The sequence below is a fragment of the Acanthaster planci genome, linkage group LG08, assembly GCF_054643075.1.
Source record: "Acanthaster planci isolate LZ-2023a linkage group LG08, COTS_SCS, whole genome shotgun sequence".
NCBI lineage: Eukaryota > Metazoa > Echinodermata > Asteroidea > Valvatida > Acanthasteridae > Acanthaster > Acanthaster planci.
The window spans coordinates 826,634-852,109 of NC_141784.1; the positions used below are offsets into that span (position 1 = coordinate 826,634).

The following is a 25,476-nucleotide window of genomic DNA, read 5'->3' on the forward strand; positions in this document are numbered from 1 at the left end:
CTTTTGCTTGAGCTGTTGTAGATTGCCTTTTGGCAGTCTCTCAAGTCAACTCAACATGACAACTGTCCTCAAACCTTAATTTGTTGAAGAATAAAGACTGTTCCCTCGCGGGATCAAACTCAAGAAATGAATAGAACTTTCGCTCATCGTAAAGCTTGGCCATGACGGGAAACGTTTGATGATGAATGGTAATGGTTGCGGGCTCCTGATCCCCTTTCAGTAAGTGGAAACTCCGCTCTCCCTCCCAAGAGACCGAGGCTTGGAGCCTCTCTCATTGGCTGGAGGGCTTACACGTGAATTCCAGACGCCCATTCGTGATTGTTGCCCCAAATCTGTCACCCGTTCGAGAATTGACGACTGTGTGCGTGAGGATATGTCTTATCCAGAAACTAATGATCAGTAGTAGCCACCGTGTTTAAAGCCTCGCACGCATACGTGTACGTAGTGCAACGATTATGGACAGCGTTGCGATTTTTCTGGGTAAAAGGTTAAATCCATGCCCCTCCTTTCTCTATCGCTTGCGCGGGCCCAATTGGAAACACAGAAACTTGAAACATCCTTACAGTCGGAACTGTGAGCTGCCCTTCCGGAATCCATGACTCAAATTTCAGGAAATCAAACAATGGGTTTGCGCGAGTCGAGGCTGGCACAACATTAATGTCCTCCTTCGAGGAATGTGCCAACTTGCCCTTAAGCTGCCCTCCCAGCATGTGGTAAAAACCGTATTATCAAGACAATTAAGCTGAGAACCTTTCTCATTGGCCATGATACTAATGGTCCCATTATAAAAGATCAAGAGCTGGTACCGGCTGGAAGCAAAGCCAGAAGCTCACTCTGAGGCTTGCTGAAGATCACCAAGGCTTTGTTTTTAACTAGCTACCTATCTTAAAAGTCAGTATACTATTGTAGAGACAACTTGATTGAAGTTGTCTCGGTATTAGGGTGTTCAAAGTTTGTACATGATAGCAAGCATGCATAACTTTGTAGGCCGAAGTGCCCGCCCCTGGTGGAGCTGGCTCCTACATTGTTGGGCTTCTTTCTGCGTGATTTGGGCCAGTGCCCAGTATCATGAAGATTCATCATCACGTAAGTAAGCCTATGCTCAATCGCTTCATTTTGTAACGCAATACTTGTATTTTCTGCATAAAAAAATTCATGTGAGTCCACCTGCGGGGAAACACTGTTGCACTAAGAACAATGCAAAAGAGTTAAAATGTACGGACGAATCCTAGCACGTCCGCTACGGTTAGGTCTATTTTCTGAGTATCTCAGCGTATTTCCATTGGAGTGAAAACCTGGACCTAGCTCCAGCAACTGCCAGTCTCTGACCGCTAGGATTTGGATACGGTTCATGTAATCCGACTTTTAAAAGTCAAGGTTTAGGTTTCAAACGCCGTTGTTCAAACTTTCTTGTAGAGGTTTAGACCTACTCCCACACAGGGCTGTATAATAGACATATTATTTGAATATTGACTGCTTCGAGTGGTATAGTAAAACTAACCTCCCGACATAATTCATGGAGCATTCTATTTTCCCGAGGTGATCCATGGAGCATTCTATTTTACCGAGGCAAAGCCGAGGCAAAATAGAATGCTCCATGGATCACCTCGGGAAACTAGTTTTACTGTACCGCGAGAAAAGCAGTCAATATTTATTTTATAACACCTCCCCACAGATTCTCCACAATTTAAACTAAAATCGATAATGAAACACCAAACTGGGATTTACATTCATCAAATTTAATTTAAGAATTCCAAGCAGAACAGCAAGGTTTGAATACATTAATTCACCAATGTTGTTCACTATGAGCCGAAATACACGCCTATGCTTTCGTTGCTTTTCAGAATGAGGCTGCATGGTTAAGTCTTTTTGAAGCGGTGGTATAAAATAGTAAAACTAGCAAACGTCACATGACACACTTTTGGCCAATCAAGATACAGAATCTGTGGGTGAGGCGTTATAAAAACACATAGACCACCAGTCTTGCACGTATAACGTTTTTAGTTGTGTATTTCTCATGGTTTTGATCGTGTATTTCTGAAGAACGGATGAAGACAACGTTTGTAGTAGGGTTTTCACTTTTGAAAAAACAATTTCTTCAAATGGTAACAGCCGATAATTTTTAAAATGCCCGCCAGTACGTGTTCCACATGGAAGGAAAGAAGACATTTTTGTCAATTATTTTGTTTGAACAATTTAAAATTTAGTACACTATCTCCAAAATACCCACTGAATCTGGCTTTGTTTTCTTTAATTAAGAAGGATCTGACATCAGCAGTCCTCCCAATAACTTGCCTTGTAAGGATTACACTGGTAGGAAATACTACCACGGAGAAACTTACCATATAGACAAGTGTACGTCTTGCACCTGCAATAATGCCACTGTCAAGTGCTTGTTCGAGTCCTGCCCTGTGCCCACCTGCAGACGACCAATCAGCTTTCCTGGAGAATGTTGCAGACTTTGCCCGTATAGTAAGTCGCACTTTTCAAAATTGATCTGATTTTGCGAGTGAGGACAAAAGCTAGATTATTATGTCACTGAATGCATTGAGATAAATCTAGTAAAATATGTTACTTTGTTGCAATGGTGTTCTTGTAATGGTCATTATTTTAAAAAGTTAGTCTCCAAAATTTCTCCAAAATATGCAGCATTGAAATTTTCCAGGTTTCACATCCAGTCTTCTTAGTTAGTGGAAAGTCTGGCTAATCTTTGGGAAATCCAGGGAGATGGGGGTGCGTCCTACCCACTTTTTGACAATGGGATGAAATATTGAAACATACCCCTTCGGCCACTTTTTTGTGGTGAAAGATAATTTAAGGTGATCTGTGAACATTCTTCGTACTTGCCAACAACCAGATTGTAATCAATAGCACTGAAAATGAAGAACAACTCAAAAGTCATAAATATGCCGGTTTCATGGAAGAATCTTCAGGAGTGTAATACACGTACCAAATCTTCATCTGTATCTTGAACATCGCACGTTAGTGTTAAATGGGTGTCAGGACCACCCGGCTTGTCAAATTCCAATGGCTATGCAAGTCATCCCCCAACTTTCGGCACAAATTTACTCCACTGTTGCCTAGAGCAGTGCTCTTCAATATACTTCTGAACGCTCACTGCAAGTACTGACTGCTTTCATTTTCTGTTTGTGTGGCAAGATATCACGGTGAATAAGGTGAGACCCGTGATACCTCGATCCCAGTCCATTCAAGAAGGTAGAGCAGAGAATAACCTGACCGTAAATCTGGACGTGCTGTATGCCAATACAAATGATACCACCAGCGTGACCGGTCAGGGCCTCTGGCAGACGGCCATGTGGATAAGCAGTATGGAGGATGGGTCGGTCAAGCTGCCGGGTACCTACGTGGGAAACGTCCTGACGGAAGGCCAGGAGTCTCTGGATCTGAGAAAGCGAGGGTCCATCTCCACAAACTTCTACATCAACGACATAATTTACCCGGTGGACATGTCGAACCTGACCTGTGAGGAGGCCCGCTACCTCTGTGCTAAATTCAACAGGGGGGAGAACCCTCAGGTGGCAAAGTCGTTCCTGGCGTTTCACTTTGAGGCGAGGCCCTCCGAAGATGTGCTGACTGGATGCAATTTCATTGAAGATTGCAAAGGTTGGTTAATTCATTCACGAGAGCAAACAAGGAAGCATTTTGTCGCTGTGTGAAACATATAACTTCATTCTTAACAAATGCCAAAAATACATTTCGTATTACCAATCGTTGATTAATTTCTCCAACAAATAAAATTTCACTTCTTTTAATCTGAAAATTGAAAGGGCCTTGGGACTTAACAGAATTTTGGAGACGGATTATCTAGCCAAGTTCAAAGCACTTGGCCAAGGCTAGACACGGCCAGTACTACGACAGGAATATCAGTCCTTCCAACGTTTTTAGTTGTGTATTTCTCATGGTTTTGATCGTGTATTTCTGAAGAACGGATGAAAAAAACGTTTGTAGTAGGGTTTTCACTTTTGAAAAAAAAATTCCTTCAAATGGTAACAGCCGATAATTTTTCAAATGCCCGCCAGTACGTGTTCCACATGGAAGGAAAGAAGACATTTTTGTCAATTATTTTGTTTGAACAATTTAAAATTTAGTACACTATCTCCAAAATATCCACTGAATCTGGCTTTGTTTTCTTTAATTAAGAAGGATCTGACATCAGCAGACCTCCCAATAACTTGCCTTGTAAGGATTACACTGGTAGGAAATACTACCACGGAGAAACTTACCATATAGACAAGTGTACGTCTTGCACCTGCAATAATGCCACTGTCAAGTGCTTGTTCGAGTCCTGCCCTGTGCCCACCTGCAGACGACCAATCAGCTTTCCTGGAGAATGTTGCAGACTTTGCCCGTATAGTAAGTCGCACTTTTCACAATTGATCTGATTTTGCGAGTGAGGACAAAAGCTAGATTATTATGTCAATGAATGCATTGAGATAAATCTTGTAAAATATGTTACTTTGTTGCAATGGTGTTCTTGTAATGGTCAGTATTTTAAAAAGTTAGTACGCTATCTCCAAAATATGCACCTGTGAAATTGTCCAGGTTTCACATCCAGTCTTCTTAGTTAGTGGGAATTCTGGCTAATCTTTGGGAAATCCAGGGAAATGGGGGTGCGTCCTACCCACTTTTTGACAGTGTAATGAAATATTGAAACATACCCCCTCGGCCACTTTTTTGTGGTGAAAGATAAATTAAGGTGAACTGTGAACATTTTTCGTCCTTGCCAACAACCAGATTGTAATCAATAGCACTGAAAATGAAGAACAATTCAAAATTCATAAATATGCCGGTTTCATGGAAGAATCTTCAGGAGTGTAATACACGTACCAAATCTTCATCTGTATCTTGAACATCGCACGTTAGTGTTAAATGGGTGTCAGGACCACCCGGCTTGTCAAATTCCAATGGCTATGCAAGTCATCCCCCAAACTTTCGGCACAAATTTACTCCACTGTTGCCTAGAGCAGTGCTCCTCAATATACTTCTGAACGCTCACTGCAAGTACTGACTGCTTTCATTTTCTGTTTGTGTGGCAAGATATCACGGTGAATAAGGTGAGACCCGTGATACCTCGATCCCAGTCCATTCAAGAAGGTAGAGCAGAGAATAACCTGACCGTCAATCTGGACGTGCTGTATGCCAATACAAATGATACCACCAGCGTGACCGGTCAGGGCCTCTGGCAGACGGCCATGTGGATAAGCAGTATGGAGGATGGGTCGGTCAAGCTGCCGGGTACCTACGTGGGAAACGTCCTGACGGAAGGCCAGGAGTCCCTGGATCTGAGAAAGCGAGGGTCCATCTCCACAAACTTCTACATCAACGACATAATTTACCCGGTGGACATGTCGAACCTGACCTGTGAACAGGCCCGCTACCTCTGTGCTAAATTCAACAGGGGGGAGAACCCTCAGGTGGCAAAGTCGTTCCTGGCGTTTCACTTTGAGGCGAGGCCCTCTGACGATGTGCTGACTGGATGCAATTTCATTGAAGATTGCAAAGGTTGGTTAATTCATTCACGAGAGCAAACAAGGAAGCATTTTGTCGCTGTGTGAAACAGATAACTTCATTCTTCACAAATGCCCCAAACTACATTTCGTATTACCAATCGTTGATTAATTTCCCCAACAAATAAACTTTCACTTCTTTTAATCTGAAAATTGAAAGGGCCTGGGGACTTAACAGAATTTTGGAGACGGATTATCTAGCCAAGTTCAAAGCACTTGGCCAAGGCTAGACACGGCCAGTACTACGACAGGAATATCAGTCCTTCCAACGTTTTTAGTTGGGTATTTCTTATGGTTTTGATCGTGTATTTCAGAAGAACGGATAAAAAAAAGTTTGTAGTAGGGTTTTCACTTTTGAAAAAAAATTCCTTCAAATGGTAACAGCCGATAATTTTTCAAATGCCCGCCAGTACGTGTTCCAGATGGAAGAAAAGAAGACATTTTTCAAGATGTATTTTTGCGTTGGGGAGATGTTAATTATATATAACAGGTTTGCCCTTACCCAACGTATATTAATAAGCACTGTATGCTCAGTGCTTGTCCGAGAGCTTGCGAAAAAAAACCTCACAAGCTTACTCGGGTGGGACTCGAACCCACGACCTCCTGCTTACTAGTGCAGATGTCTTAACCACTCGACCACCGAGCTTGCCGGGATCGGCTGGCCGGTCCGAGTCAAATGGAGCAGCGGGTACCGCGAACAATTTTTTTCAAGATGTATTTTTGCGTTGGGGAGATGTTAATTATATATAACAGGTTTGCCCTTACCCAACGTATATTAATAAGCACTGTATGCTCAGTGCTTGTCCGAGAGCTTGCGAAAAAAACCTCACAAGCTTACTCGGGTGGGACTCGAACCCACGACCTCCTGCTTTTGACATTTTTGTCAATTATTTTGTTTTAACAATTTAAAATTTAGTACACTATCTCCAAAATACCCACTGAATCTGGCTTTGTTTTCTTTAATTAAGAAGGATCTGACATCAGCAGACCTCCCAATAACTTGCCTTGTAAGGATTACACTGGTAGGAAATACTACCACGGAGAAACTTACCATATAGACAAGTGTACGTCTTGCACCTGCAATAATGCCACTGTCAAGTGCTTGTTCGAGTCCTGCCCTGTGCCCACCTGCAGACGACCAATCAGCTTTCCTGGAGAATGTTGCAGACTTTGCCCGTATAGTAAGTCGCACTTTTCACAATTGATCTGATTTTGCGAGTGAGGACAAAAGCTAGATTATTACGTCACTGAATGCATTGAGATAAATCTAGTAACATATGTTACTTTGTTGCAATGGTGTTCTTGTAATGGTCAGTATTTTAAAAAGTTAGTACGCTATCTCCAAAATATGCACCTGAGAAATGTTCCAGGTTTCACATCCAGTCATTTTAGTTAGTGGGAATTCTGGCTAATCTTTGGGAAATCCAGGGAGATGGGGGTGCGTCCTACCCACTTTTTGACATGGGATGAAATATTGAAACATACCCTTTCGGCCACTTTTTTGTGGTGAAAGATAAATTAAGGTGAACTGTGAACATTTTTCGTACTTGCCAACAACCAGATTGTAATCAATAGCACTGAAAATGAAGAACAATTCAAAAGTCATAAATATGCCGGTTTCATGGAAGAATCTTCAGGAGTGTAATACACGTACCAAATCTTCATCTGTATCTTGAACATCGCACGTTAGTGTTAAATGTGTGTCAGGACCACCCGGCTTGTCAAATTCCAATGGCTGTGCAAGTCATCCCCCCAACTTTCGGCACAAATTTACTGCACTGTTGCCTACAGCAGTGCTCTTCAATATACTTCTGAACGCTCACTGCAAGTACTGACTGCTTTCATTTTCTGTTTGTGTGGCAAGATATCACGGTGAATAAGGTGAGACCCGTGATACCTCGATCCCAGTCCATTCAAGAAGGTAGAGCAGAGAATAACCTGACCGTCAATCTGGACGTGCTGTATGCCAATACAAATGATACCACCAGCGTGACCGGTCAGGGCCTCTGGCAGACGGCCATGTGGATAAGCAGTATGGAGGATGGGTCGGTCAAGCTGCCGGGTACCTACGTGGGAAACGTCCTGACGGAAGGCCAGGAGTCCCTGGATCTGAGAAAGCGAGGGTCCATCTCCACAAACTTCTACATCAACGACATAATTTACCCGGTGGACATGTCGAACCTGACCTGTGAGGAGGCCCGCTACCTCTGTGCTAAATTCAACAGGGGGGAGAACCCTCAGGTGGCAAAGTCGTTCCTGGCGTTTCACTTTGAGGCGAGGCCCTCTGACGATGTGCTGACTGGATGCAATTTCATTGAAGATTGCAAAGGTTGGTTAATTCATTCACGAGAGCAAACAAGGAAGCATTTTGTCGCTAAGTGAAACATATAACTTCATTCTTCACAAATGCCCCAAAATACATTTCGTATTACCAATCGTTGATTAATTTCTCCAACAAATAAAATTTCACTTCTTTTAATCTGAAAATTGAAAGGGCCTTGGGACTTAGCAGAATTTTGGAGACGGATTATCTAGCCAAGTTCAAAGCACTTGGCCAAGGCTAGACATGGCCAGTACTACGACAGGAATATCAGTCCTTCCAACGTTTTTAGTTAGGTATTTCTCAGGGTTTTGATCGTGTATTTCTGAAGAACGGATCAGAAAAGCGTTTGTGGCAGGGTTTTCACTTTTGAAAAAGTTCTTTAAAATGTTAACAGCCGATAATTTTTCAAATGCCAGCCAGTACGTGTTCCACATGGAAGGAAAGAAGACATATTCGTCAATTATTTTGTTTTAACAATTTAAAATTTAGTACACTATCTCCAAAATACCCACTGAATCTGGCTTTGTTTTCTTTAATTAAGAAGGATCTGACATCAGCAGTCCTCCCAATAACTTGCCTTGTAAGGATTACACTGGTAGGAAATACTACCACGGAGAAACTTACCATATAGACAAGTGTACGTCTTGCACCTGCAATAATGCCACTGTCAAGTGCTTGTTCGAGTCCTGCCCTGTGCCCACCTGCAGACGACCAATCAGCTTTCCTGGAGAATGTTGCAGACTTTGCCCGTATAGTAAGTCGCACTTTTCACAATTGATCTGATTTTGCGAGTGAGGACAAAAGCTAGATTATTATGTCACTGAATGCATTGAGATAAATCTAGTAAAATATGTTACTTTGTTGCAATGGTGTTCTTGTAATGGTCATTATTTTAAAAAGTTAGTACGCTATCTCCAAAATATGCAGCATTGAAATTTTCCGGGTTTCACATCCAGTCTTCTTAGTTAGTGGAAAGTCTGGCTAATCTTTGGGAAATCCAGGGAGATGGGGGTGCGTCCTACCCACTTTTTGACAATGGGATGAAATATTGAAACATACCCCTTCGGCCACTTTTTTGTGGTGAAAAATAAATTAAGGTGGACTCTGAACATTTTTCGTACTTGCCAACAACCAGATTGTAATCGATAGCACTGAAAATGAAGAACAATTCATAAATATGCCGGTTTCATGGAAGAATCTTCAGGAGTGTAATACACGTACCAAATCTTCATCTGTATCTTGAACATCGCACGTTAGTGTTAAATTGGTGTCAGGACCACCCGGCTTGTCAAATTCCAATGGCTATGCAAGTCATCCCCCCAACTTTCGGCACAAATTTACTCCACTGTTGCCTACAGCAGTGCTCTTCAATATACTTCTGAACGCTCACTGCAAGTACTGACTGCTTTCATCTTCTGTTTGTGTGGCAAGATATCACGGTGAATAAGGTGAGACCCGTGATACCTCGATCCCAGTCCATTCAAGAAGGTAGAGCAGAGAATAACCTGACCGTAAATCTGGACGTGCTGTATGCCAATACAAATGATACCACCAGCGTGACCGGTCAGGGCCTCTGGCAGACGGCCATGTGGATAAGCAGTATGGAGGATGGGTCGGTCAAGCTGCCGGGTACCTACGTGGGAAACGTCCTGACGGAAGGCCAGGAGTCCCTGGATCTGAGAAAGCGAGGGTCCATCTCCACAAACTTCTACATCAACGACATAATTTACCCGGTGGACATGTCGAACCTGACCTGTGATGAGGCCCGCTACCTCTGTGCTAAATTCAACAGGGGGGAGAACCCTCAGGTGGCAAAGTCGTTCCTGGCGTTTCACTTTGAGGCGAGGCCCTCCGAAGATGTGCTGACTGGATGCAATTTCATCGAAGATTGCAAAGGTTGGTTAATTCATTCACGAGAGCAAACAAGGAATCATTTTGTCGCTGTGTGAAACATATAACTTCATTCTTCACAAATGCCAAAAACTACATTTCGTATTACCAATCGTTGATTAATTTCCCCAACAAATAAAATTTCACTTCTTTTAATCTGAAAATTGAAAGGGCCTTGGGACTTAGCAGAATTTTGGAGACGGATTATCTAGCCAAGTTCAAAGCACTTGGCCAAGGCTAGACACGGCCAGTACTACGACAGGAATATCAGTCCTTCCAACGTTTTTAGTTGGGTATTTCTCAGGGTTTTGATCGTGTATTTCTGAAGAACGGATCAGAAAAGCGTTTGTGGCAGGGTTTTCACTTTTGAAAAAGTTCTTTAAAATGTTAACAGCCGATAATTTTTCAAATGCCCGCCAGTACGTGTTCCACATAGAAGGAAAGAAGACATTTTTGTCAATTATTTTGTTTTAACAATTTAAAATTTGATACGCTATCTCTAAAATATCCACTGAATCTCGCTTTGTTTTCTTTAATTAAGAAGGATCTGACATCAGCAGTCCTCCCAGTAACTTGCCTTGTAAGGATTACACTGGTAGGAAATACTACCACGGAGAAACTTACCATATAGACAAGTGTACGTCTTGCACCTGCAATAATGCCACTGTCAAGTGCTTGTTCGAGTCCTGCCCTGTGCCCACCTGCAGACGACCAATCAGCTTTCCTGGAGAATGTTGCCGACTTTGCCCGTATAGTAAGTCGCACTTTTCACAATTGATCTGATTTTGCGAGTGAGGACAACAGCTAGATTATTATGTCACTGAATGCATTGAGATAAATCTAGTAAAATATGTTACTTTGTTGCAATGGTGTTCTTGTAATGGTCAGTATTTTAAAAAGTTAGTACGCTATCTCCAAAATATGCACCTGTGAAATTGTCCAGGTTTCACATCCAGTCTTCTTAGTTAGTGGGAATTCTGGCTAATCTTTGGGAAATCCAGGGAGATGGGGGTGCGTCCTACCCACTTTTTGACAATGGGATGAAATATTGAAACATACCCCCTCGGCCACGTGTTGTGGTGAAAGATAAATTAAGGTGAACTGTGAACATTTTTCGTACTTGCCAACAACCAGATTGTAATCAATAGCACTGAAATGAAGAACAATTCAAAATTCATAAATATGCCGGTTTCATGGAAGAATCTTCAGGAGTGTAATACACGTACCAAATCTTCATCTGTATCTTGAACATCGCACGTTAGTGTTAAATTGGTGTCAGGACCACCCGGCTTGTCAAATTCCAATGGCTATGCAAGTCATCCCCCCAACTTTCGGCACAAATTTACTCCACTGTTGCCTAGAGCAGTGCTCTTCAATATACTTCTGAACGCTCACTGCAAGTACTGACTGCTTTCATTTTCTGTTTGTGTGGCAAGATATCACGGTGAATAAGGTGAGACCCGTGATACCTCGATCCCAGTCCATTCAAGAAGGTAGAGCAGAGAATAACCTGACCGTAAATCTGGACGTGCTGTATGCCAATACAAATGATACCACCAGCGTGACCGGTCAGGGCCTCTGGCAGACGGCCATGTGGATAAGCAGTATGGAGGATGGGTCGGTCAAGCTGCCGGGTACCTACGTGGGAAACGTCCTGACGGAAGGCCAGGAGTCTCTGGATCTGAGAAAGCGAGGGTCCATCTCCACAAACTTCTACATCAACGACATAATTTACCCGGTGGACATGTCGAACCTGACCTGTGAGGAGGCCCGCTACCTCTGTGCTAAATTCAACAGGGGGGAGAACCCTCAGGTGGCAAAGTCGTTCCTGGCGTTTCACTTTGAGGCGAGGCCCTCCGAAGATGTGCTGACTGGATGCAATTTCATTGAAGATTGCAAAGGTTGGTTAATTCATTCACGAGAGCAAACAAGGAAGCATTTTGTCGCTGTGTGAAACACATGACTTCATTCTTCACAAGTGCCAAAAACTACATTTCGTATTACCAATCGTTGATTAATTTCCCCAACAAATAAAATTTCACTTCTTTTAAACTGAAAATTGAAAGGGCCTTGGGACTTAGCAGAATTTTGGAGACGGATTATCAAGCGAAGTCCAAAGCACTTGGCCAAGGCTAGACACGGCCACTACTACGACAGGAATATCAGTCCTTCCAACGTTTTTAGTTGTGTATTTCTCATGGTTTTGATCGTGTTTTTCTGAAGAACGGATGAAGAAAACGTTTGTAGTAGGGTTTTCACTTTTGAAAAAACAATTCCTTCAAATGGTAACAGCCGATAATTTTTCAAATGCCCGCCAGTACGTGTTCCACATGGAAGGAAAGAAGACATTTTTGTCAATTATTTTGTTTGAACAATTTAAAATTAAGTACACTATCTCCAAAATATCCACTGAATCTGGCTTTGTTTTCTTTAATTAAGAAGGATCTGACATCAGCAGACCTCCCAATAACTTGCCTTGTAAGGATTACGCTGGTAGGAAATACTACCACGGAGAAACTTACCATAGGGACAAGTGTACGTCTTGCACCTGCAATAATGCCACTGTCAAGTGCTTGTTCGAGTCCTGCCCTGTGCCCACCTGCAGACGACCAATCAGCTTTCCTGGAGAATGTTGCCGACTTTGCCCGTATAGTAAGTCGCACTTTTCACAATTGATCTGATTTTGCGAGTGAGGACAAAAGCTAGATTATTATGTCACTGAATGCATTGAGATAAATGTAGTAACATATGTGACTTTGTTGCAATGGTGTTCTTGTAATGGTCAGTATTTTAAAAAGTTAGTACGCTATCTCCAAAATATGCAGCATTGAAATTGTCCAGGTTTCACATCCAGTCTTCTTAGTTAGTGGGAATTCTGGCTAATCTTTGGGAAATCCAGGGAGATGGGGGTGCGTCCTACCCACTTTTTGACATGGGATGAAATATTGAAACATACCCCCTCGGCCACTTTTTTGTGGTGAGAGATAAATTAAGGTGAACTGTGAACATTTTTCGTACTTGCCAACAACCAGATTGTAATCAATAGCACTGAAAATGAAGAACAACTCAAAATTCATAAATATGCCGGTTTCATGGAAGAATCTTCAGGAGTGTAATACACGTACCAAATCTTCATCTGTATCTTGAACATCGCACGTTAGTGTTAAATGTGTGTCAGGACCACCTGGTTTGTCAAATTCCAATGGCTATGCAAGTCATCCCCCCAACTTTCGACACAAATTTACTCCACTGTTGCCTAGAGCAGTGCTCTTCAATATACTTCTGAACGCTCACTGCAAGTACTGACTGCTTTCATTTTCTGTTTGTGTGGCAAGATATCACGGTGAATAAGGTGAGACCCGTGATACCTCGATCCCAGTCCATTCAAGAAGGTAGAGCAGAGAATAACCTGACCGTAAATCTGGACGTGCTGTATGCCAATACAAATGATACCACCAGCGTGACCGGTCAGGGCCTCTGGCAGACGGCCATGTGGATAAGCAGTATGGAGGATGGGTCGGTCAAGCTGCCGGGTACCTACGTGGGAAACGTCCTGACGGAAGGCCAGGAGTCTCTGGATCTGAGAAAGCGAGGGTCCATCTCCACAAACTTCTACATCAACGACATAATTTACCCGGTGGACATGTCGAACCTGACCTGTGAGGAGGCCCGCTACCTCTGTGCTAAATTCAACAAAGGGGAGAACCCTCAGGTGGCAAAGTCGTTCCTGGCGTTTCACTTTGAGGCGAGGCCCTCCGAAGATGTGCTGACTGGATGCAATTTCATTGAAGATTGCAAAGGTTGGTTAATTCATTCACGAGAGCAAACAAGGAAGCATTTTGTCGCTGTGTGAAACACATGACTTCATTCTTCACAAGTGCCAAAAACTACATTTCGTATTACCAATCGTTGATTAATTTCCCCAACAAATAAAATTTCACTTCTTTTAAACTGAAAATTGAAAGGGCCTTGGGACTTAGCAGAATTTTGGAGACGGATTATCAAGCGAAGTCCAAAGCACTTGGCCAAGGCTAGACACGGCCACTACTACGACAGGAATATCAGTCCTTCCAACGTTTCTAGTTGTGTATTTCTCATGGTTTTGATCGTGTATTTCTGAAGAACGGATCAGAAAAGCGTTTGTGGCAGGGTTTTTTACTTTTAAAAAGGTTTTTAAAATGTTAACAGCCGATAATTTTTCAAATGCCCGCCAGTACGTGTTCCACATAGAAGGAAAGAAGACATTTTTGTCAATTATTTTGTTTTAACAATTTAAAATTTAATACACTATCTCTAAAATATCCACTGAATCTCGCTTTGTTTTCTTTAATTAAGAAGGATCTGACATCAGCAGTCCTCCCAGTAACTTGCCTTGTAAGGATTACACTGGTAGGAAATACTACCACGGAGAAACTTACCATATAGACAAGTGTACGTCTTGCACCTGCAATAATGCCACTGTCAAGTGCTTGTTCGAGTCCTGCCCTGTGCCCACCTGCAGACGACCAATCAGCTTTCCTGGAGAATGTTGCAGACTTTGCCCGTATAGTAAGTCACACTTTTCACAATTGATCTGATTTTGCGAGTGAGGACAAAAGCTAGATTATTATGTCAATGAATGCATTGAGATAAATCTTGTAAAATATGTTACTTTGTTGCAATGGTGTTCTTGTAATGGTCAGTATTTTAAAAAGTTAGTACGCTATCTCCAAAATATGCACCTGTGAAATTGTCCAGGTTTCACATCCAGTCTTCTTAGTTAGTGTGAATTCTGGCTAATCTTTGGGAAATCCAGGGAAATGGGGGTGCGTCCTACCCACTGTTTGACAGTGTAATGAAATATTGAAACATACCCCCTCGGCCACTTTTTTGTGGTGAAAGATAAATTTAGGTGAACTGTGAACATTTTTCGTACTTGCCAACAACCAGATTGTAATCAATAGCACCAAAAATGAAGAACAATTCAAAATTCATCAATATGCCGGTTTCATGGAAGAATCTTCAGGAGTGTAATACACGTACCAAATCTTCATCTGTATCTTGAACATCGCACGTTAGTTTCAAATTGATGTCAGCACTACCCGGCTTGTCAAATTCCAATGGCTGTGCAAGTCATCCCCCCAACTTTCGGCACAAATTTACTCCACTGTTGCCTAGAGCAGTGCTCCTCAATATACTTCTGAACGCTCACTGCAAGTACTGACTGCTTTCATTTTCTGTTTGTGTGGCAAGATATCACGGTGAATAAGGTGAGACCCGTGATACCTCGATCCCAGTCCATTCAAGAAGGTAGAGCAGAGAATAACCTGACCGTAAATCTGGACGTGCTGTATGCCAATACAAATGATACCACCAGCGTGACCGGTCAGGGCCTCTGGCAGACGGCCATGTGGATAAGCAGTATGGAGGATGGGTCGGTCAAGCTGCCGGGTACCTACGTGGGAAACGTCCTGACGGAAGGCCAGGAGTCCCTGGATCTGAGAAAGCGAGGGTCCATCTCCACAAACTTCTACATCAACGACATAATTTACCCGGTGGACATGTCGAACCTGACCTGTGAGGAGGCCCGCTACCTCTGTGCTAAATTCAACAGGGGGGAGAACCCTCAGGTGGCAAAGTCGTTCCTGGCGTTTCACTTTGAGGCGAGGCCCTCTGACGATGTGCTGACTGGATGCAATTTCATTGAAGATTGCAAAGGTTGGTTAATTCATTCACGAGAGCAAACAAGGAAGCATTTTGTCGCTGTGTGAAACAGATAACTTCATTCTTCACAAATGCCAAAAACTACATTTCGTATTACCTATCGTTGATTAATTTCCCCAACAAATAAACTTTCACTTCTTTTAATCTGAAAATTGAAAGGGCCTTGGGACTTAACAGAATTTTGGAGACGGATTATCTAGCCAAGTTCAAAGCACTTGGCCAAGGCTAGACACGGCCAGTACTACGACAGGAATATCAGTCCTTCCAACGTTTTTAGTTGGGTATTTCTCAGGGTTTTGATCGTGTATTTCTGAAGAACGGATCAGAAAAGCGTTTGTGGCAGGGTTTTTTACTTTTAAAAAGGTTTTTAAAATGTTAACAGCCGATAATTTTTCAAATGCCCGCCAGTACGTGTTCCACATAGAAGGAAAGAAGACATTTTTGTCAATTATTTTGTTTTAACAATTTAAAATTTAATACACTATCTCTAAAATATCCACTGAATCTCGCTTTGTTTTCTTTAATTAAGAAGGATCTGACATCAGCAGTCCTCCCAGTAACTTGCCTTGTAAGGATTACACTGGTAGGAAATACTACCACGGAGAAACTTACCATATAGACAAGTGTACGTCTTGCACCTGCAATAATGCCACTGTCAAGTGCTTGTTCGAGTCCTGCCCTGTGCCCACCTGCAGACGACCAATCAGCTTTCGTGGAGAATGTTGCAGACTTTGCCCGTATAGTAAGTCACACTTTTCACAATTGATCTGATTTTGCGAGTGAGGACAAAAGGTAGATTATTATGTCAATGAATGCATTGAGATAAACCTTGTAAAATATGTTACTTTGTTGCAATGGTGTTCTTGTAATGGTCAGTATTTTAAAAAGTTAGTACGCTATCTCCAAAATATGCACCTGTGAAATTGTCCAGGTTTCACATCCAGTCTTCTTAGTTAGTGTGAATTCTGGCTAATCTTTGGGAAATCCAGGGAAATGGGGGTGCGTCCTACCCACTTTTTGACAGTGTAATGAAATATTGAAACATACCCCCTCGGCCACTTTTTTGTGGTGAAAGATAAATTTAGGTGAACTGTGAACATTTTTCGTACTTGCCAACAACCAGATTGTAATCAATAGCACCAAAAATGAAGAACAATTCAAAATTCATCAATATGCCGGTTTCATGGAAGAATCTTCAGGAGTGTAATACACGTACCAAATCTTCATCTGTATCTTGAACATCGCACGTTAGTTTCAAATTGATGTCAGCACTACCCGGCTTGTCAAATTCAAATGGCTGTGCAAGTCATCCCCCCAACTTTCGGCACAAATTTACTCCACTGTTGCCTAGAGCAGTGCTCCTCAATATACTTCTGAACGCTCACTGCAAGTACTGACTGCTTTCATTTTCTGTTTGTGTGGCAAGATATCACGGTGAATAAGGTGAGACCCGTGATACCTCGATCCCAGTCCATTCAAGAAGGTAGAGCAGAGAATAACCTGACAGTAAATCTGGACGTGCTGTATGCCAATACAAATGATACCACCAGCGTGACCGGTCAGGGCCTCTGGCAGACGGCCATGTGGATAAGCAGTATGGAGGATGGGTCGGTCAAGCTGCCGGGTACCTACGTGGGAAACGTCCTGACGGAAGGCCAGGAGTCCCTGGATCTGAGAAAGCGAGGGTCCATCTCCACAAACTTCTACATCAACGACATAATTTACCCGGTGGACATGTCGAACCTGACCTGTGAGGAGGCCCGCTACCTCTGTGCTAAATTCAACAGGGGGGAGAACCCTCAGGTGGCAAAGTCGTTCCTGGCGTTTCACTTTGAGGCGAGGCCCTCCGACGATGTGCTGACTGGATGCAATTTCATTGAAGATTGCAAAGGTTGGTTAATTCATTCACGAGAGCAAACAAGGAAGCATTTTGTCGCTGTGTGAAACATATAACTCCATTCTTAACAAATGCCCCAAAATACATTTCGTATTACCAATCGTTGATTAATTTCTCCAACAAATAAAATTTCACTTCTTTTAATCTGAAAATTGAAAGGGCCTTGGCACTTAGCAGAATTTTGGAGACGGATTATCTAGCCAAGTTCAAAGCACTTGGCCAAGGCTAGACATGGCCAGTACTACGACAGGAATATCAGTCCTTCCAACGTTTTTAGTTGGATATTTCTCAGGGTTTTGATCGTGTATTTCTGAAGAACGGATCAGAAAAGCGTTTGTGGCAGGGTTTTCACTTTTGAAAAAGTTCTTTAAAATGTTAACAGCCGATAATTTTTCAAATGCCCGCCAGTACGTGTTCCACATGGAAGGAAAGAAGACATTTTTGTCAATTATTTTGTTTTAACAATTTAAAATTTAGTACACTATCTCCAAAATACCCACTGAATCTGGCTTTGTTTTCTTTAATTAAGAAGGATCTGACATCAGCAGTCCTCCCAATAACTTGCCTTGTAAGGATTACACTGGTAGGAAATACTACCACGGAGAAACTTACCATATAGACAAGTGTACGTCTTGCACCTGCAATAATGCCACTGTCAAGTGCTTGTTCGAGTCCTGCCCTGTGCCCACCTGCAGACGACCAATCAGCTTTCCTGGAGAATGTTGCCGACTTTGCCCGTATAGTAAGTCACACTTTTCACAATTGATCTGATTTTGCGAGTGAGAACAAAAGCCTGATTATTACGTCACTGAATGCATTGAGATAAATCTAGTAACATATGTTACTTTGTTGAAATGGTGTTCTTGTAATGGTCAGTATTTTAAAAAGTTAGTACGCTATCCCCAAAATATGCACCTGTGAAATTGTCCAGGTTTCACATCCAGTCTTCTTAGTTAGTGGGAATTCTGGCTAATCTTTGGGAAATCCAGGGAGATGGGGGTGCGTCCTACCCACTTTTTGACAATGGGATGAAATATTGAAACATACCCCCTCGGCCACGTTTTGTGGTGAGAGATAAATTTAGGTGAACTGTGAACATTTTTCGTACTTGCCAACAACCAGATTGTAATCAATAGCACTGAAAATGAAGAACAACTCAAAATTCATAAATATGCCGGTTTCATGGAAGAATCTTCAGGAGTGTAATACACGTACCAAATCTTCATCTGTATCTTGAACATCGCACGTTAGTGTCAAATTGATGTCAGCACCACCCGGCTTGTCAAATTCCAATTGCTGTGCAAGTCATCCCCCAACTTTCGGCACAAATTTACTCCACTGTTGCCTAGAGCAGTGCTCTTCAATATACTTCTGAACGCTCACTGCAAGTACTGACTGCTTTCATTTTCTGTTTGTGTGGCAAGATATCACGGTGAATAAGGTGAGACCCGTGATACCTCGATCCCAGTCCATTCAAGAAGGTAGAGCAGAGAATAACCTGACAGTCAATCTGGACGTGCTGTATGCCAATACAAATGATACCACCAGCGTGACCGGTCAGGGTCTCTGGCAGACGGCCATGTGGATAAGCAGTATGGAGGATGGGTCGGTCAAGCTGCCGGGTACCTACGTGGGAAACGTCCTGACGGAAGGCCAGGAGTCCCTGGATCTGAGAAAGCGAGGGTCCATCTCCACAAACTTCTACATCAACGACATAATTTACCCGGTGGACATGTCGAACCTGACCTGTGAGGAGGCCCGCTACCTCTGTGCTAAATTCAACAGGGGGGAGAACCCTCAGGTGGCAAAGTCGTTCCTGGCATTTCACTTTGAGGCGAGGCCCTCCGAAGATGTGCTGACTGGATGCAGTCCCATTGAAGATTGCAAAGGTTGGTTAATTTAATTCATTCATCCACGAGACAAGCAACGAAGCAAAGAAACAAAAACACGCTTAAAAATCAAACGAAAACCGTCTCGCAATTCTTCATATAACTCTAGACATAGGTATTAGAGACATCAGAATGCAAAGATTTCGTATTTGTCTATCTTTTTTTAAGGTTGCTGCACAGATCAACTTGAAAGCGGGGAATCTACACCGCTCAGTGAACCGAATGGTGTCCCACTGTTTCAGATAGGTACAAGGGTGGTGCGTGGACCGGACTGGAAGTGGGGAGATCAGGTAGGAAGGTAGTGAAGTCCCTTTGAGCACAATGCTTGGAAAACACCCGTACTTTCCAGCAAAACCCATGCTTTTGAATATTAAAGAAACCTTATAGCTCAAAAGTGTGATTATTTAAAATTTTACTATTCACTTCTAATAAAGCATTCGCTGAAAACTAAAGCGTTGTAAGGAGGTGGCAAAATTGAACAGACAAGAATAAAGAGAAAGAAATGAATAATACGTGTGGAGCTCATGTGACCCTAGCTGGAATTGGGAATAGACGGGGGAATTTAACTTTAGACCGATGAAAACTTGAGGTCAATAAGATAAGATGAATGAAAATGTATTAAAAAAACTCCACCCCAACACAGTTTTATTGAGTTAAAATAAACAGCATCAGCCTAATTCCTTTTCTTTTCAAATACTAGCCCAGAATACTGGTATTTAATTTTATTGCCTGCCACTTGCTGCGTAGTCAAATTACATCTTTCTTTCAAAGGATGGCTTCCCGCCTGGTAAAGGTACTATCGTCGATGAATTAGAGAGTGACGGTTGGATCGCTGTACTATGGGACGCAGGCGAAAGACACTTTTACCGAATGGGAGCAGAAGGCAAGTACGACTTGAAGCTGATTGAAGATTCGCGTGTTCGTTTGGTGGATGGTGTGGACGAGCTGAGCGGGCACGTGGAAATCAACCACGACGGTACCTGGGGAACAGTGTGCGACGTGCGCTGGGATATGCGAGATGCCAACGTCGTCTGCCGTCAGCTAGGAAGCTTCTTGAAGGCAGTGGAAATCAAGAAGGGATCGTTCTACGGGGAAAGTGATCGGCCGATCGTGCTGAGTCGAGTCAAGTGTAAAGGCACAGAGACTCGGCTTGCTGACTGCCCGTTTGTCAGCACCAGCAATCATCCCTGTGCAAGCTTACAAGTAGCAGGAGTGGTTTGCCGACCAAAACTCTGTAAGAAAAAACTAACTTCTACTGGCATTTTTTGTTTAACTAAAATAGGAAGAAATAGGATGTCATTTTATTGTTTGGTGAAATATTTATCATGACAAGACGAAAACTATACATTATACAGAAATTTTTGCTGCTTTCTCATTGTAGCCTTCAACATTTTTATTATTCTTATAAAATCACAATTAAAATACGTGTATTACCTCATATAGTGATTACCAGATTCGTTGTGTGGTCATACTTACTCTTTCTTACAAATACCGTTACTGGTTTATTTCAAAGTTGTCCTAACTCGATCGTTTGTGATGTTTCTTTTTATGTCATTTCATTTATTACTTTTCATAAAAAATAGTCTGTCATCAATTTGAACAGATTCTCTCCGGTTGGTTGGGGGATCCGATCGTTTGAGAGGCCACGTAGAGATCTACCTCGGTGGCATTTGGGGTACTCTCGGCGATAACGACTGGGACATCGATGACGCCCGGGTCGTCTGTCGTCAGCTCGGGTTCTCCGGCGCGAGTCAGGCCATGTCAGGTGCTCACCAGGGAGACGGTCCAGTCCACATGGACGGCTTGGCGTGCGACGGCTCGGAGGAACGACTGGCCGACTGCCCGTCCTACTCCCGGAAGAAACCGGCACGGGTTCGTGCTGCGGATGCATGGGTTGTTTGTCGTGGTGATTAGTGACAGCTAATTAGAAGAGTTTGTTTTTAGTTTCACCCAACGTTGTAGGAGTATCACGCTGGAACGCGAAGGACGTTGTTTGAACGATTTCTGTTTATTCTGGGCAATGTACAGACGCTTCCGCTTGTCTACTAGATCGGCATAATTATTTCATTAGCCGGCACTTTCCATGTTACATGCGAGAAAGGCCCTTGTGTTTGTATGGCATAATTGCCTTCGTTTTGTTGAATGATAGAAAAGCTTAAAATCAATCAGATGGAAAGGTTCTCAGCAAAAAAAAAATGTATTTTAGCGCTCCAAAAAGTTTTAACTGATAACATTCTCACCAAATGAGCCAGTGGAAGCTGCCAAAAACCACCACTAACTGACTGCAAGTGCAGATCAAGAACTTTTTAATGTAATTTTTCAAGACAACCAGCTTGCGTTTGCAAGAATAATGGACTACAGAGGGATTTTACGTTAGCGCCGTCTGCGCATATCCGCATCGAAACCGAGGCTCTCTGTGCTGAACTCGATACAGTACTGCGATGGTTGTGTATCTGCATGTATATTGCATGTGTACCTGCAGAAACACGACCAACAATTGGCCTTGGACCACATCAACTCTCAAGCCGCATGTCGAGTCATCCCGAAAGACTCTTCCACCAAAGTTTGCAGCCTGAAAAGTCTGAACTGAACATATCTTTATGTCTTTTGTGTCTTGACTCCTTACTTTCAATTGTCTGGTCGTAGTACGACTAAGAGTCATGAGCCGTATAGGCATTATGCACAGTGTCACGGTATATCTCGCCGCTTCGTTGAAGATGTGCGTTTGAAGCTGACACCTACAGCCTCGTTTTCGAACGGGGAAGTGCGCAGATCGATGCTAAACGCGTCATATTAGGATCCCTCTATTTGAATGGTGCCTTCCAAACGGCTCTATGTTACCTTGCAGAAGGGCATGCAAGAATTTCCAAATGGCAATGCACTTCATGTCCTTTTCAAGGGTGGTTATCTTTGGAGGGAAATCTCCAAACACCATGCTTAACCCATCAAAACTTCAACAGAAATTAGAACAGGGGAAAAAATCGATGTTTGTCATAAACACGCTGAGAAAGTCACTATTATTTCTACTAATTTTGTTAAATGTTTGTATTTAAATATCGTTGTCCGTCCAACCCAAACCAATCAAAACGAAAGAAAGTAAAAGTTACTTTAATCCCTTTGTAGTTGTAACCCTGGATGCTAGCTTCCTTCTTGTGCCCTTATTCGATTGCTCATCATGCAGAAAATGATTTATATCGCTTATTTTCACCTTGTGTTACTGTATCTTGTTTTATAACTTGATTGCTGTGAATTTATATCGACTTTGCATCAAAAACATCGCCATCTTTCAATTTTTATAAACATGCATAGAATGTGATACTGCAACTGCATATTGCATGCATAAGCTTTTAACGTTATATTTTGAACTTTGACAAAAGTAAAGTTTTCGAATAAGTCACACCTGGAACAATTGCTTTACCAGACACTGCATACCAAATCGATTCTTAATTGAAAGCGGCCCCGGGCACCAGATTTTCTCCTTACAGATACATGCATGTTTCCGAAATTCTTGAATATACAACATGTTTTGATACCGTAGAGAGCGTTTTGAAAGGGCGGACTACTCGACAACCTTGGAAGGGTGTGTCTGTCTGGCGCAGAGGCGCTTTCAAAGAGGATTGGGATGATCTTTGAACTGGTAATTACATTTGTTATCCATTGAGGTGCCTCATGGTTATTCGTGCCAAACTACTGACAAAGATAGGCAGTTCCTTTTGATTTAATGCAATAGGTACATCGTTAATCCTTTCTTTGCTCTGAATAAAATAAAGTGCATGAATTATTGTTTTTCCAATTAGATTTGTCTGTTTTGTGCTCGTCGTAGTCTGCTCAAGTATCCACAAACCAGCTTTGTACATGTAGGCCCTATGTCAAACGTGTAGACTTAAGTCACTTGACATGGACTCGAGTCGCTATTTTTGTGACTTGACTTGTACTTGCTACCACCTCTTGTGTGTGTTCCTTACTCGAATCTTCCGCTTGTTCTATTCATGCACTAGGGGCATTCAATGTATTCAAATGTATTTCGAGAGTGTGCCAAATCCAATGAAAGATTAATCATGTCCCCTTCTCATCAAAATTTCCCAGTGATGCGAACATAAGTCGCCGTGTAGGCCTACACTCTTTGATCGTGCACATTAAGCCCAATAAATGGCGTAGTTCCCAACGTACCGGAGGCATCTTAATTCTTGTTGAATGCTGAATTAAAACAGAGTTGTCATCGAGCCACCATTACGTCATCACAAATCAGCCGCGCGTACGTCATGCAGTCGCAAGTCAACTCACGGGCTATTAACTTGAACTTTGACAAAGGAATTGACAAAGGAATTCTCAAATTTTGTCATCCGGAACATAACCCCAATTAAGAATCCTTTAATTTCTTGAATGACTTTTCATGTCCTTCACTTGTAAGTCTTTCTTTTCCAACTCAACTGTTTGATGTTTTATTTGAAAATATTGTTTGGTCTTTTCTTAAATAATGACAGGTCCTGTATGTTTTGTTGGTTGTTTACATCCATTGAGTGGCCGCGTATAGAGATATATACCGCAATGATGCTCTTTTTTGCTCCTTTCGCTCCTTTCATTTCTCTGTAAGGTCTCAATCCTTCTCATTTGGAGGTAAAAATTAAAGATTCACCATGATTACTATTTCTACGGTCAGACCTTATGCTTGTCATCAGTGTGACACAAGCTTTGAACGTAAATCTAATCTATGGAGTCACAGAGAAAATATCAACGCTGAAGAGGAATCAGACATGAATGAAGTTGACGATGATTTGGAATCAGTAAAGGAGGAAGAAGACGACATGACCTCCAATCGGATGAAGATAGTACAGAATTGGAAGACAATGTCACCTACCAAGATTGGTTGGGAGGGGCAGATAATTAAATAAGGAAATGTGGAATCATGATATGACAAGTATATCAAAGGGGGTATGGATGAAGATCAAGACAGGCAAAAGGCAAACAGGACCCTTTGGGTAGTAAAGCAAGACGTTTTCAAAACTACAAGGAGTTTTTGTCAAGTTACCTACACCTGAAAAATAATGAAACTCATCAATACTTGTAGACGATCTCGAAGATAAAGGCATGATAAAGGCATGGAAGTAAACAAAGCCTTGAATTGGGTCAAACAACGTGTTAAATTTGACGAAGAGGAAAATAATTGGAAAATATCAATGATTAAAGACTAATGGTTTCAAACAGAATTTTCAAAATTTTGCACCGTATTCTCGTCAACTAACACTGTGAACAGCAAGAAGCAGTCGCTCTGACGTGGCCGACTGGTTAAGCTCGCTGTTACCCGATCGTCAGGCGGTGGGTTCGAATCCCAGTGGCGTCTTTTTATTTTCCCCATGCTTGCTGTTAGTAACTATAAGAGACGCCAATTCACCCTCCTCAAATACCAGCAGTACCTTAGCCTAACGGATAAGCTCTGCGGCTGGCACTGTCCGCGAAGTCCAGGTGAGCGCCTTAGTACAGGTTCGAGACGTATGGCCGACTCGGCGGCCAGGGCTTAGGGGCTTGTCTCGTTTCCTCCCTTGCATGGCCGCTCGACCCTTTTTGGGGTAACATGGATGGGCAGGGAGGAGGTGCGGTGGGCCGGGAACCCCGAGAGCCCAGAAGAGTCCTATATGGAAGCCGGTAACTGCGATTCCTTGCGAATTTCAGGAGTCCGTGCGCCTGAATGCTTGGTCAACACCGCATAACTTTTGCTTTTTTTTCCCACTCACCACGCCTTTTTTTTTCCTCATTCCGCTCAACCCACCAGACAATTTAATAGGGTTACAGTGAGCTAAAGGATCACTGCTGATTTCCCTTTATTTATAATCTAAATGTCCTAAACTTTCGACGATAAAACCGGTTCCAACCGTGTTTGGGTCCATTTCTTCTAAGTAACCTGAATATAATAAAAGAAATGGCGTGAATCTTTCGTAATTGACGGATCAACAGTAACAGATCCATGGGCGGCATAGTCCTGCGGCACTCGCCTCTTTTATGTCGATGACATATTTTTGCACTCATCTCGTCCGCTTTCAACAGCAATGTTGCAATCGCCGCTCTTTCTTGTGAATGCTTGACACATCACTGGTCAGACAGGTCTGCCCCCAAAAGACAACTGACCTCCAAAATGATGAAACAAATTCAAAATAAACGAGGAATCCGGAGTTGTTGGGATTTCAACAGAAGAAAATGACGTCGAGAATCCAAGAATATCAAATCTGTAAAGCTTTTGAATTGGCCCCA

The 25,476-nt window shown here is 42.5% G+C and overlaps 1 protein-coding gene across 12 annotated transcripts; it reads left to right on the forward strand.

Moving 5' to 3' along the window:
* The first annotated feature begins 799 nt into the window (after positions 1-799).
* Positions 800-23,023, forward strand: LOC110978070 (uncharacterized). 12 transcript variants are annotated; one of them, XM_087139735.1, is made up of 22 exons: positions 800-1,090; positions 2,260-2,472; positions 3,160-3,624; positions 4,162-4,374; positions 5,059-5,523; positions 6,497-6,709; positions 7,393-7,857; positions 8,393-8,605; positions 9,283-9,747; positions 10,283-10,495; positions 11,178-11,642; positions 12,181-12,393; positions 13,077-13,541; positions 14,077-14,289; positions 14,974-15,438; positions 15,974-16,186; positions 16,871-17,335; positions 17,871-18,083; positions 18,766-19,230; positions 19,399-19,520; positions 20,002-20,464; positions 20,834-23,023. In XM_087139735.1, exons 1-22 carry the CDS (start codon positions 1,069-1,071, stop codon positions 21,142-21,144), a joined length of 7,020 nt encoding a protein of 2,339 aa, XP_086995861.1. In that variant the 5' UTR covers positions 800-1,068; the 3' UTR covers positions 21,145-23,023. The 12 variants fall into 12 exon arrangements, with proteins under 12 accessions (XP_086995861.1, XP_086995851.1, XP_086995855.1 ...); XM_087139725.1 differs by having other exon boundaries at positions 800-1,086; XM_087139729.1 differs by having other exon boundaries at positions 800-1,086; positions 17,874-18,083.
* The last annotated feature ends 2,453 nt before the right edge of the window (positions 23,024-25,476 follow it).